The 13,445-nt window shown below is 41.0% G+C and overlaps 1 protein-coding gene across 2 annotated transcripts; it reads right to left on the bottom strand.

Moving 5' to 3' along the window:
• Window positions 1–5,822: 5,822 nt before the first annotated feature.
• On the bottom strand, window positions 5,823–12,766 carry LOC134675432 (glycine receptor subunit alpha-2). Of its 2 annotated transcripts, none has more exons than XM_063533696.1 (8): window positions 12,577–12,766; window positions 11,826–12,027; window positions 11,109–11,335; window positions 9,885–9,967; window positions 9,082–9,216; window positions 7,951–8,127; window positions 7,199–7,404; window positions 5,823–6,039 (listed from the first exon to the last, which is right to left on the bottom strand). In XM_063533696.1, the coding sequence occupies exons 1-8, from the start codon at window positions 12,684–12,686 to the stop codon at window positions 5,866–5,868; spliced, it is 1,314 nt and encodes a 437-aa protein (XP_063389766.1). In that variant the 5' UTR covers window positions 12,687–12,766; the 3' UTR covers window positions 5,823–5,865. The 2 variants fall into 2 exon arrangements, with proteins under 2 accessions (XP_063389766.1, XP_063389767.1); XM_063533697.1 differs by having other exon boundaries at window positions 11,826–12,009.
• Between the last annotated feature and the right edge of the window lie 679 nt (window positions 12,767–13,445).

The following is a 13,445-nucleotide window of genomic DNA, read 5'->3' as shown; positions in this document are numbered from 1 at the left end:
GGTATCATTTTCATCTAAATCACAGATGTATACCATCTTAAATTTCACCTAAACCGGTTCAGCGGTTACTGACTCCCCATACAAACTTCCACCCCACTTTTCACATCTTCAAAAGATGATTTTGGTTATAAAAACTATCCTATGTCCTGTGTCGAGACTGAAACTATTTCTGTACCAAATTTCAACGAAATTGGTTCAGCGGTTTAAGCGTGAAGAGGGATTTAAAAAAATATTTTTTTTTTAATTTTGTTTTTACTTCGGAATAGTGTCAATGTGATACCATAAATGAATTCAGCACCCCCGATTTATACGAAAATGATGCCAAACATGGCCTAACAGCATCACTGGTGTAGATATCAAGATAACATTAAAATCCCTAAATAAACTTTCAAGAGCGTCTATCTCAAAAACTATTCAAGATATCGAAAAACTTGACTGGATAAAACTTGTAACTAATTTTATGAGCTTTCGGTTTGTCTTAGTAGTCATGCCGCTAAGATGCAAAGTTTCCAAGATATCAATGAAAAACCGAAAAATTCGACCTTCTTACCCCCCTCTACCCCGCAGCATCGGGGCTACAGCCGGGGACTTTTGATATGTTCACCTCCTAACTAGTCTAAACAAAGTTACGGAGTCAAAAATTGTGTTCCTAGCATTTCCCTCTACAACGTTTTTTGAGCATTCATTTCCTGACCTATATACTATCTATTCTCTTTGCTGTGCGCTTTCACACGGGGCCCTTATTCGACTACTAGTGACAGGTACCGATAGGTAACTAATATATAATATGATTCCTACTTAATCTACCCAGTGGGGGATTTGCAGTGTTGGCCGCCCTAGGCCCCAGGCCCTGTAGCAGGCGCGGCTCACTCCGCGATTTCGTCGCTTTGCTACAGGCAGCTAAAAGTACATCCGTTCGACCCTAATTTTGGGGTTTGCCATAAGCCGCGCGTGGCGCTGTCCCCACCTAGCGGCCATATCTGTGCTGATCGTGATAGACGCGTTTTGTTAGAGAGTGAGTCTTCTGTACCTAGTACTATTATTTATTCTGTGCCTAGTAGCTACTAGACGCCCCTTTCTCTGCACTGCCACTCTTATCTTGCCGCTCTAGGCCCCGGCCTAAGTACTGGGTCTTAGGGCAAATCCGCCACTGAATCTACCTATGGCTAGGTAAATCAGCTACCGTGTGGTTTAACATGTTTACATGTTGTGAAATTTTCTCATCTAACATATGTTTATGTCATCAAAAGAAATTGTAAATCACTAACCAACGTCATCAAAAACATATGAACAAAATTCTTGCTCATCCGTATCCCAAAAGTTCAGTTCTAGACCTTGAAATTCAAGTTCGTTGACTTCACAATCAGTACCCAAAATGCAAGTTAGGTGCATACTACATCCATTCAGTAAAACGGTAAGTCCATACAGTTTTGTATGAAGATATGTCCTTTTAAATGGACCGTGGGTCTAAGCCATGCAGGTCACGTATAGTCTAGACGAACTAGCGTTGTATGCAAATAAACATTGTCATTCAAATTTTCGGTGATACTATCCGCTCGGTGTGATAAGAGCTTAAGGGGAAGTCGGTAGGTAGGTATAGGTATTAATTTCTGTGTAATGGCTCCTCTACACGATGGGCCAGCACCGGCCACTCCAAGGGACGCGGCCATGCGGTAGAATGAGATAGCAATATCACTTGCTCCCTCTAACGCATAAATCCGTCCCTTGCGAGTGGCCGGCGCTGGCCCATCGTGTAGAGGAGCCATAAGTTGGAAGAACATTTTATAATAGGGAATATATATTACGCAAAACTCTGCGTAGGGGGCGCCACTACCACTATCTATCACAATCGGGCTAACCTAACCTCTCTATCACTCTTGCATACTCGAGCGATAAAGAGGCATATATAACTAAATTCAGATTTTCGCGTTTCCCGGTAGGCCCTTGTTAACAAACCGCCTTGATGCATCAATGTCATATTTTATTGTCTGTGAAAACTTGTCAAACAACAGTTTAAGGCAAAGTATCCATAAGTTACTCTATGGTTTACTAGCTAGTTTAGCGCTGCACTCTGACGGCAGAACATTGCAGTAAAACCCCCTATTGAAAGGTCATTAATCAAAATCATGCTTAAAAATTTCTCAACGATGAAATAACGCAATGTTGCTCAATTAGGGTACCTATGTTCTCAGACATGACACATATAAATTCCTGTAGTTGATCATGGTTTTTCGTAGAAATTCTTACGAGAGAGTGCAACTACACGCTTGAAATGATTATATATAGATGGTCAAGCAAATTTTGTCAGTAGAAAAAGGCGCGAAATTCAAATTTTCTATGAGACGCTATCCCTTCGCGCCTACATTCAAATTTGCCGCCTTTTTCTACTGACAAGATCTGCTTGACCAAGTATACCTACTTCTATTCAATTCTTCAATTTCAAACAGAGACTTGGCCTTAACATTAAAGTCTAGACTAAAGAATACAATTGCATACCGAATGCGCCTAGCCATTGTCTGGGTCGCCTATTTAGCAGGCCGCGCGTAACCGCCTAAATCGATTGCATAATGAGTACACTCAGCCTCCAATTGATGTGCAAATTATCAGCCTTTTAGGTATTGTATCTACCCGTCCATCTACTATCTGTCTCAGGAGAATCCTCGGCTTCTTTGGACACTTGGCCCGGCGGGAACCCGACAGTCTAGAGAAGTTGATGATCGGTGGCCAGGTTGAGGGCAGAAGAGGCAGAGGCAGAATACCTACACGCTGGTTTGATGCCATTGAGGCAGTCACACGCGTCAAGTTCCAGGGCTCTATGCGGAAGGCAGAAGATCGGCCAGGTTGGAGAGCAATCCAAGAAAACGCAACTTATGGCGGTCACGACCCTCAGTCATGAGGTTACGACGAAGAAGAAGAGGTATTATATATTATACTGGATGTCATCATTATGTAAGTAATTTATTCCCCAGTGACCCCAAAATACTCAGTAGTGTGATGATGATGATTTTGGTGTAGTGATCCTGAATGTCAAAAATCAGTTAAAAAGTAGTGTATAAAGGATGACTCACGTTAGACCAGGCCATGGCCGGGCCAGAGCTTCCGGAGCCGTCATAGAAAATGACATGTCAGACTCCTCGGCCCGGGCACGGCCCGTTCTAACGTGAATAATCCTTAAGTGTCACACTGTTACACATTTCCTCATAGAACTAACGACAAAATCGCAAAAAAAAACTTATTGGACATTTTGAGGGCCCGGGGGTATTTTTGTCACGATTTTCATATCGGTTCCATAGGAAACGTTGTTCAGTATGACCATACGAATCCCTCACTGGATTACGGTATACCGAGAGATGGTGCTGCCATCTATACAACCAAGGAACAAATAAAATTATTTCTTGGACTTGGTCATTTTTACTTTAGTAATGTACGTGGCGACTGGCGGGAGCATGCACAAAGCCGTGACGAGTGGCCAAAGACAGGGGAGGCCTTTGCCCAGAAGTGGGACACAATATAGGCTATATAAAAAATGTAATGACGTCTATTTCAGTTTATAAAGTAAATATAACGGATGGGTCAATCTGACTGTACCTAGCCTAGGTCCTGGACATGTCTGTTGTCAAGTGAAAGACGATTCTGTCGGTATGTGCTTATTTTGGGAATGCTTTATTAAGGCTCATGAACCTATGGACGGTAGACAGACTGACGGGGCTAATGGTTCCTCGAAGAATAACTTAACTATCTGTTACGAATGTGCAGTCAGAAATTTTCCATAAAAATTGCGAAATTGCCTCAGATAATTTCCGGAATTTTCTCATATCTTTGTATGGGAATCACAATTTTCCATTTCAAAAATGAATTTTACCTTTATTTCCTGTGAATTTTTACTGAAATTTCAAGTAAAATTTCCAACTTTTGGAAATATTTCTTGTATACCTCATTACCATTTGTGAATCCAATCCAATACATGGGTTCTTAACTTTTTGTATAATAGAGACATTTATCCAACACATTTTTTTATACAAATCTTCTTTTTGCAAAGACACCAGCCACAATTCACGTATTATATTTGTTTTATTTGAGATGTATCATTTATTAAAACAGATATTAAATAACAAAATAAATAAATTATAAATCTAGCCCTAAATTAGCCTGAGTCATTGTTCCCAGGACGCTGGCCGCGTTCCCCCTCTGCACAGCGAGGCTGAGTTTTTGCGCAAAAAAAGGGACAGCTCGTAGGTCGCCGGACACCCAGACCAGTTTGGTAGAAATTTCTTTTACTAGTTTTTTGGTGTCTGACGACCAAGGACCGAGAGTTTCAATTGCAAGTGCCGCAAATACGTAGTTCGGTTGCAAAAATGCGTATTTGCGACACTTGGTAATTTGGGCGTCGTCTGCTGCCTATACTCGTATGACTACATGATAAATAAAGTCAACAAAGTTCTCTTTAACTCAAGTTGTTCCAGGGTTAAGGAACGGATCACTGGTAGAAGATCCTCCAATTTATGTCTAGGTATTTAACTGCAGAATATAATAGACAGGCGATCGACGCAGGGAAAATAAAGTTATAAAGTTTATGTTATTAGCATTTTATTCGTCTATTTTGTACCTAAATACATATTATACACTAATTTCATGTTAACTTATTCCTAAAAACAATCTTTCATAACACTTTTTTAGTGTTATCCCAAAATTCAATTTTTTCCTTTGCACACATTGTAATTTAATTTAATTTAAGCAACGTATGTCGTATACCGGGTGTGGCCTGTAACATGAGCAAAAAATTTAACTGTAGGCTGTACTCCTCATAGGTACTGACCAATATTTGTTCAACGACTTTTAGAAATAACTTGTGCTTTGATTTTTAATACACTTTAAAGTTTATTCTAAGACGCAATGTATTGCGAATTTTGTTATGTCTAAGGCGTGACAAGCAACGTCAATCACAATGATATGGCGTGGCGATGGCGTCCATTGAAGACAATATTTATTTTGTATGAAAAATAGGGACTCTAAATACATCATAATTTTTAAAAGTTGTTGAACAAAAGTGTCTCCGTTTGAGGAGTACAATCTATGTTTTAATTATTTGCTCGTGTTACAGGCCACATACGGTATAAATTTACATTATTAAGTACCTATAGCAATTTTAGTAAGTATATCCAGCCAACAGCAGTAGCTGGCGAGACTTTTATATAGTCCCAGGAAGATTCGAAATCAATCCGGGTTATCCGCAGATGGTCTAGAACGCAAAATGACTAGTGTGTTGTTTTGCCTAAATCGCAATTAGTCTACATCGCAAACGGTCTAGAACGCAAAATGCCCACTTTTTATATCACCACATTTTACATAGGTAGGTTAGGTTCGTTAGGTATCTTCAAATGGCCGAAGGCCAAACAGCCAAGAATAGGAGCCCCGCGGAAGCGGGGCTCCGTCGACATCGCTATAAAGTTACGGAAAAAATAATTCGGGCATTTTGCGTTCTAGACCGTTTGCGATGTAGACTAATTGCGATTTAGGCAAAACAACACACTAGTCATTTTGCGTTCTAGACCATCTGCGGATAACCCATCAATCCTGAGTCATTTTGATATTCACAAGTAGGTAAAGTAATATATGATCATTGTCAAGAGGGCGCTGTTACCCTCATGTATAGGGTGACAGTTCAGAATAGTATGAAAATATTAGTTCCAGTGAAATTCCGCAACATGGCGCGTGGTCATATACTCGTATTCTTGGTCAGGCTTTATATTATTTTAATGCATTATGTGGTAGATATGGTAAAAATCTGACAAAACTTTAGGTAGATATCACACAAGTTGACATTAAATCTTCCGGGGACCATACAATTTTGTACAAAACGACAACTTACAAGAAAGTAGACCAATAGACGACGTTCAGTATAAAGAAAGAGAAGGGAAAGAAGAAGCGAGAGAACCGATCGATGTATACTGCCGTCTCTCTCCCGTTGCAGAAGGTCTCGTATTGTGGGAGAGAGGCGGAGGTACTGGCGCGGGGGTCCACGGTGTTCGGGAATATGTGCTGAAAAGTAAATAAAAATGGAGTAAATCGTTTATTGTTTTAATAGACATAAGGTGATACATTTTAATAAGGAACATTTATGAACCCTGTAAGGCCCTGAGAAATTCTGAGGATGCTTATTTTCTAATAATGGTTATTTGTGATGTTTGTTTAATAACCCAATTTCAAACAAGTTTGTCTTTAGTTTCTCTGTATGTCTTTCTGTATGACCAAGACCCCTATTCGACAAGCGACGTTTGACGTATCGTGTTGATCTCCCGTTGATGTGGGAAAAATCATAAGTTCTCGAATACGTACAATGTCAAAATTTGACATTAACAATCCACAGTTAGGGTGACAAGCAAACTAAACCGAACCACCCTTAGTTTAGAGTTGAGTTTTGGTTGTACCAAATTATATTATCCACCGTTAATGGAATCAATACTCAGTATGCAATAAAATCAACTGTTGATTTGACGTGGATGCGAAATCTGACAGTTGTACGTGTCGAATTTGGCCCCAAGTTTCCACGACAAATTATTCAATTTTACAGTGATCTTCAAGTTACCGACATTAAAAAACTATATTGAATTAGGAATCTACTGTATGAAAATTAGTTTTCCAATGGATACTCTGCCTGTCAAAACCAACCTTAAATGCGTCTAAGGGTCAAACAGAAAACTATGTTACGTCTTTCCTGTAGACATACACAAGAGTTGAGCGCTATAAAGGTTAATTTTCTTATTTAACCCTTATCCACGTTAAAAGGTCCTCCTTTTATTTAGAGAACTATAATAAAATCATTACTTACATGCCCACAAGCTGTTAATAACTATTGCCCACAGTAGAGAAAAATGTACAGTTGGCGAAATGCCTGGACAGATCTTCGACAGAGTACCTGCCCCTTGCATGGCCTTAGTAGCCACTGGCCCCATGTACTTTTTACCACAGCGAACTCGAAGAGTTGTCAGGATTGGGTCTGTACTGTAAAGACTTAACCCTGGCCGCAAACGTTCAGATTTTTCATTCGTTTTTCGTACGGAATGACAGGTGGGAACGGGACTTTGCTCTACAAATGCATAGCGCTATCTCACTTGCACATGTCATTCCGTACGGAAAATTCTGAACGTGTGCCGCCAGCCTTAATGCCAGTTAATTATGTGGACGATGGTCGACTGACCTTAAACGCGTCTAAATCCCTGGACAGATCTTCATCAGAGTACCCCTTCATAGCCTTAGTAGCCACCGGCCCCATGTAGTTGTTCACCACCGCGAACTCGAAGAGAGAGAGGAACACGAAGACAGAGCAGGACGACATCCACACGTCGATGGCTTTCACGTAGGAGACGGGTGGCAGGCTTTGCTGCGATTGGGTGTTTTGGGTGGCTGCAAAATAAGATGCAAGTTGTTAACACATTAAGGATCTTTGTACAGAATCCTCCTTAGATCTGATTCTATTTTGCTCGGGGAGCTATGAAAAAAGCCATGCTCATAGTATATTTTGTGGGTTGAATTCAGAACAAATTAAATCGTCAAAGAGCCAAGGCTACCGTCACGGGTTATCAGCAAACTGAACTGACCGTGGATAGATATGCCGCAGAATCGATTACCGACCGAAGAGGCAGACGTGATTTTGAGTGGAGGCTTTGTGTCAGTATATAAGTAAACTGCATGGCGACTTTGGTAGATAGATAGTGGTGGTAATATATGGGCGTCAGTAATCGCTTATATCAGGCAATTCGTCTGCTCATTTGCTTTCTAAATTAAAAAAAACTCCAAGTTAACTCCGGCTCAGATGGCTTTACGCTTGACTCGGAAGGAGATAAAGGTCATGACGACGATGAGCGCCGAGGGTATGCATATGTGGACAACAGGTGGTAATCCAGCCAGCTCACGCTTGATGCTTCACAACCAAACACTAGCAAAACTTACCCAAAGTCAGGAGACTAGTGACTCCAAGTGTGACCCTGGCTGGGATGGCTTCAGGCTTGATCCAGAAGGAGATCCAGGACATAACGACAATAAGCGCTGAGGGTATGTATGTGTGGAACAGGTGATAACCCAGCCGCCGCCGCAGGTTGAACACCACGGCTAGGCAGGTAAAATTTCCTGGAATAAGAGATTAATGGTTGGGAAATGAGATACAAATGGTATTTATGTACACTCAGCCTGGGATAAATTAGCGCAGATCTTTATATGTCCCTGTGTTTTTATATTGTTCATAATCATACCGGTCCTAGCGCCATTTAAACTTGAATAGAAGCTTTAGCCTTTAATGTTAGGTACTTTAAATTTGAGGAACAGAAATGACCTTTAAATCTGAGTTTGGCTGGTCAAGACAAATGCTGCCGGTCCTTTAGGGATAACTCAAGTTAGACCGGGCCGGAGCTTCCAGCGCTTCGTTTTCTATGGAAAGCACCAGTTGATCACCGATCAGCCGTCATAGAAAATGACGTCGGACGCCTCCGCCTGGTCTAGCATGAGAGATCCTTTAACTGTCACCCGAAATACTTATAGCTCCTGACGAAAATTTCGAGCTGAAGTATGAGCTAGGTGTAATAGCAAGAACAGGATTGCGTTTACACGACGTCCGTTTGCCTTGTCCTGCAACTTCCCTGATGGCAACATTGATCATTACAATACTTACCAGTGGAATATTCGATAGTGCAGTCGCTAGTGTAGTTATTTGATATGTCGAGCTGGGACAACTCGATATTCGGGTTGACCACCAACAGGTCTATCACAATCTTGATGAATACCTTACTGCCTATCTTAGAATACTGACCAGTAGAATACTCGATAGTGCAGTCGCTAGTGTAGTTATTTGATATGTCGAGCTGGGGCAACTCGATATCCGGGTTGACCATTAACAGGTGGATCACAATCTTGATGAATAGGTACTTAAAAAACTGCCTATCTTAAGAATACTGACCAGTAGAATACTCGATAGTGTAGTTGTTGAATATATCTCGCTGCGACAACTCTATATACGCGTTGACCACCAACAGGTCGATCACAATCTTGATGAATACTTAAAAAACTGCCTATCTTAAGAATACTTACCAGTAGAATACTCGATAGTGCAGTCGCTAGTGTAGTTATTGGATATGTCGAGCTGGGGCAACTCGATGTCCGGGTTTACAACCAGGGGATCCGTGAGGTTCCAGATGAACACCAGGTCATGGACGGTATGCGATACTGGAACAGGGGAAATGGTAACCGACACCAAAACAGTCGTAAAGCATTTCACCAGAAGGCTTCGCACAGGAGTGCCATGACAGTCCTGTCTTTTTCTAACTGTATTAAATAGAGGGACGGGCAGTCTGTCTCGCGGGCGAGATACTGTCGCGGTGCTCCTGTGCTATAATCCTACGGAGCGCAAGATAAGGAATAGCATTTCATGCAGAATGGCCACATTAAACTACGGCCTGAGGGAAGTTACCTCGCTCCGCAGAGACTAATAACTGAGTAACTGACCGAATCTCAGTTTGATTGGCAACATGATGAAATTGATGAAGGAACGTTTAGACAGGCGTTTAGGGGGTTTGGTCAGGCGTGGCTCACTCCGCGATTTCGTCGCTTTCCTACAGGTAGCTAAAAGTACATCCGTTCCACCCCAATTTTGGGGAAAGCCATAAGCCGCGCGTGGCGCTGTCGCCACCTAGCGGCCATATCTGTGCTGATCGGAACAGACGCGTTTTGTTAGAGAGTGAGTCTTCTGTACCTAGTACTATTATTTATTCTGTGGAATGGGTACTGTGCACAGTGTTCTTGTCAAGTTTTAGTAAAAATTTTTTTTACAAACGTACATAATTTATTTTTGGAAATATTATTTACCTATGTAAGGAAAGATTGGGAAAACTTACAGCTTTCGATCATCATGGAACAGCTTTGCGTGTCGTGGGGGTAGGACTCAAACTTCATCGCGCACGATAACACCAGCGTCAATCTGAACAAAACACAATCATCAGTTTACGCGACTTTGAAGAACAATTGAGAAGAAAAAAAAACCGGGCAAGTGCGAGTCGGACTCGCGCACGAAGGGTTCCGTACCATAATGCAAAAAAAAAAGCAAAAACAAAACGGTCACCCATCCAAGTACTGACCACTCCCGACGTTGCTTAACTTTGGTCAAAAATCACGTTTGTTGTATGGGAGCTCCATTTAAATCTTTATTTTATTCTGTTTTTAGTATTTGTTGTTATAGCGGCAGCAGAAATACATTATCTGTGAAAATTTCAACTGTCTAGCTATCACGGTTCGTGAGATACAGCCTGGTGACAGATGGACGGACGGACGGACGGACGTACGGACGGACGGACGGACGGACGGACGGACAGCGAAGTCTTAGTAATAGGGTCCCGTTTTACCCTTTGGGTACGGAACCCTAAAAATTGAGAAGTTGAAGAAGTCTATCTCATTGGGCTTTACAAGGTATGGCAGATCATTAATGTAGATAAGGAACAGGAACGGCCCCAATATTGATCCCTGCGGTACACCCATAGAGTTGAACCAAGAAAAGTCTACAACGATGTCGATAGCACACGCAGTGCAAGTGTTATTTTAAACATCAAACTTCTATGAAATTATGACGTACCTATAACTGACGTACCTATCAAAATCGTTGGAGACCATAGTCTAATAAAACATGGTCTTCTCTTCCCAGAGTGACACAAGCCTACGTCACAATAACATGGTCGCTATGTATAGCGCTATCGCATATTATCATATAGCACTGTCGCATGATGACGTAGGCTTGTGTCAGTCACGTGACCACGAAAAGACAGGTAGAGAGTACCAGGCGGAGTATATTAGTATACCATGTTGGAGATTTATCTTGGTCTAACTCTAGGAGCATTTGATACATTAATAGATTTTATCATATTTTGTATACCTACTGCTTACTGCTGGGCAGAAGTCTTTTCTCACAAGAGGTTTTATTTATGTTTTAATTACGATTACCTATTTATTTCTATAACTGTAATATTATTACTTCCCTATACTAGATAAAGAAAATTATTGCATTAGCAATAGCTGCTTGGTTCTCTTTGAGCCAATAAGCTAAGCAGATAAGTTCCATCAAAACTCACTTGGACATATAAAGCAGCGTCTTATCATGATACAGCCACAAGTAATGATTCGGTATGCTCATCTCATGGAAGGTGACTTTCTTGGCGTTCTTGAAGAAGCAGTCTGGTCTCCAGATCTTGTTGAGCCATTCCACGTCCAGGATCCGGTACTCCTCGTGCATGTTCTCTGGCAGACGAAGGCGAGGGTCCCGCCAGGATTGAGCTAGGAAGATATCTGCTACGTACGTCTGAAAATGGAGAACTGATTGGAGCAAGATTTGATTACAGACCGACACACAGACTGACAACGGGACAGGTGAAACTAATAAAAGCTTGTAATAAAAAGGCGTTTATTGCCATACAGATACACAAGAAAATTAAGTTAGGTACATAATAAAATAAAGGATAAAAACAACACAACTAGACGGACTTGCCTTATAGACTGTGTCCACGTCGACCTTAGTAGTTATCATGACAAAGTAAGCGGATTGAGTATGCACTTTAGTCTCAGGCGACGCCGCTTGGCACGACTGTTTCTTTGGTCAAACAAAGCTGATTTGGCCCGGTAGCCTCGAGATCGTACCCAAAAAGGGGGGGTGAAAGGGTCGGCTCCCCAAGTCCAATCTATGCTATATTTCTTCCTGTTCTTAGCAACTAGGGTAAGTTATATACCATTTTCGTATAATTTAGCGACGAGGAATTCATTTTTGTACTCTTTAGACGAAAAAAGGAACTCACCATACTCTCTTCATTAATGGAATCCAACGACAGCACAGTAACATGGAAGTACACTATAGTGGGCTGCCCCAACAACTTCGGAGCCCTATTCTTGTCGTAGTACTTCGCTTTGATTGGCAGGATGTCGCGAAGGGACAGGCTGGATTCCGACTTCAGTTCGATCTCTTGGTAAGAGGAGTTGGTTCTGGAAATGCAGTCAACCCTGGATGAGCGGGATTGGAGAGAATTAATCCTACCTGTTTAAAGTCTGTCAAGCCTTTTCGGTCTGTAGAAAAAAGCGGCAAATTTAAAAAATTGAAGCGCAAAGGGTTATCCCAGAACATTTGAATTTCGCGACATTTTCTACTGATAAATTTGTTTGACCGGCTATAATTATTTTTTTTAGAATAGGCACAAAAGACAATCATGTACTAGTAGAGTAAGTTAAAGTACAGAAATAAATAATAGTTCTACGTTAAAGCGCAAAATTGAAAATAATATAGGTATGTCCACAGGATTTGAACCTGTGACCTGCCTCGATCTCTAGCCAACCAATTGATCTATCCAAGCAATATCCAAGTGTATGAAGGATTGGCAGGAGATATTTATCAAGTTCCAGAAAATTACAAAATGCAGTTGGCAAAATTCTGGGGGAAAAAATTTGATAACCCATCCCGGGTTATCCATGTGGCATATTCCATGTGGCAAAATTTCGCAATTGCAGAAACGAAGTATTCTGTTGGCTATTAAGTATAAGTGTAAATATACTTACAAAAAACTGACAGCGGCCTGCACTCTTCCCGCATCAGCGTTTCCCCCAAGCACGAAAGAGAAGAGAATACCACACCACGCCACTCTAAAGTTCATACTGAATACGTCCATTCACTTTAGTCCACTTTCATCTAAATTCTAACGTTTTGTCACCTTTGTGAATGCTTCATAATTGCTTCGGAGTTTCCTAACTATTGGAAAACGGACATTTTATTTTACAGTTTTATTGTAAAGAAAATGATGACGATGCGAAGAAAAATGTAAGGTGTATTCGGGTAATACCGAATGTCGGATAATTCCGAAATTCAGATGAAAATCACCCTTAAATCCATCATAATAAGTCTCTTTTCGGAATTATCCGACAGTTTTCGACATTCGGAATTACCCGAGTAAACCTTACCTTAGAATATTTAGTATAGTATGCTCACTGTTACATTGCCCATGAATTTGTACAGATGTAGTGAATTTAATTTATTTTCTTCGTATTTTCACGGAAACGTACGTATGTGACTTGCTATTTCAGTCAGTCACGCTCACGGTACAAATAGTACTGAGGAACACTGAAGTAGCATGACAAATACGAACGTTTCCGAGAAAATACGAAGGAAAACAATTATGCAGTACATCATCACCGAAATCGAAATAAAATTTGGAATAGGTAATATTAGGTAAGTACAGTCGACGTCAAAGATATGATTACAGTTTTGCACCTTATGCCTTTGTAATAAGGCGAAACATGTAAACATATCTTTGACGTCGACTGTAGGTACCTACTTATGGACGGTCTCCAAAATTTTGTACGCAGGACCTCACAAGGCTTTTCCTACCTATCCTATCTATAGGTATACCTATTTTAAGACAGTCAAAAAA

Source organism: Cydia fagiglandana, chromosome 22, assembly GCF_963556715.1.
Source record: "Cydia fagiglandana chromosome 22, ilCydFagi1.1, whole genome shotgun sequence".
Classification (NCBI taxonomy): Eukaryota; Metazoa; Arthropoda; class Insecta; order Lepidoptera; family Tortricidae; genus Cydia; species Cydia fagiglandana.
Note: the sequence above shows the minus strand (reverse complement) of the source record. Positions and strands in the feature narration are given on the sequence as shown.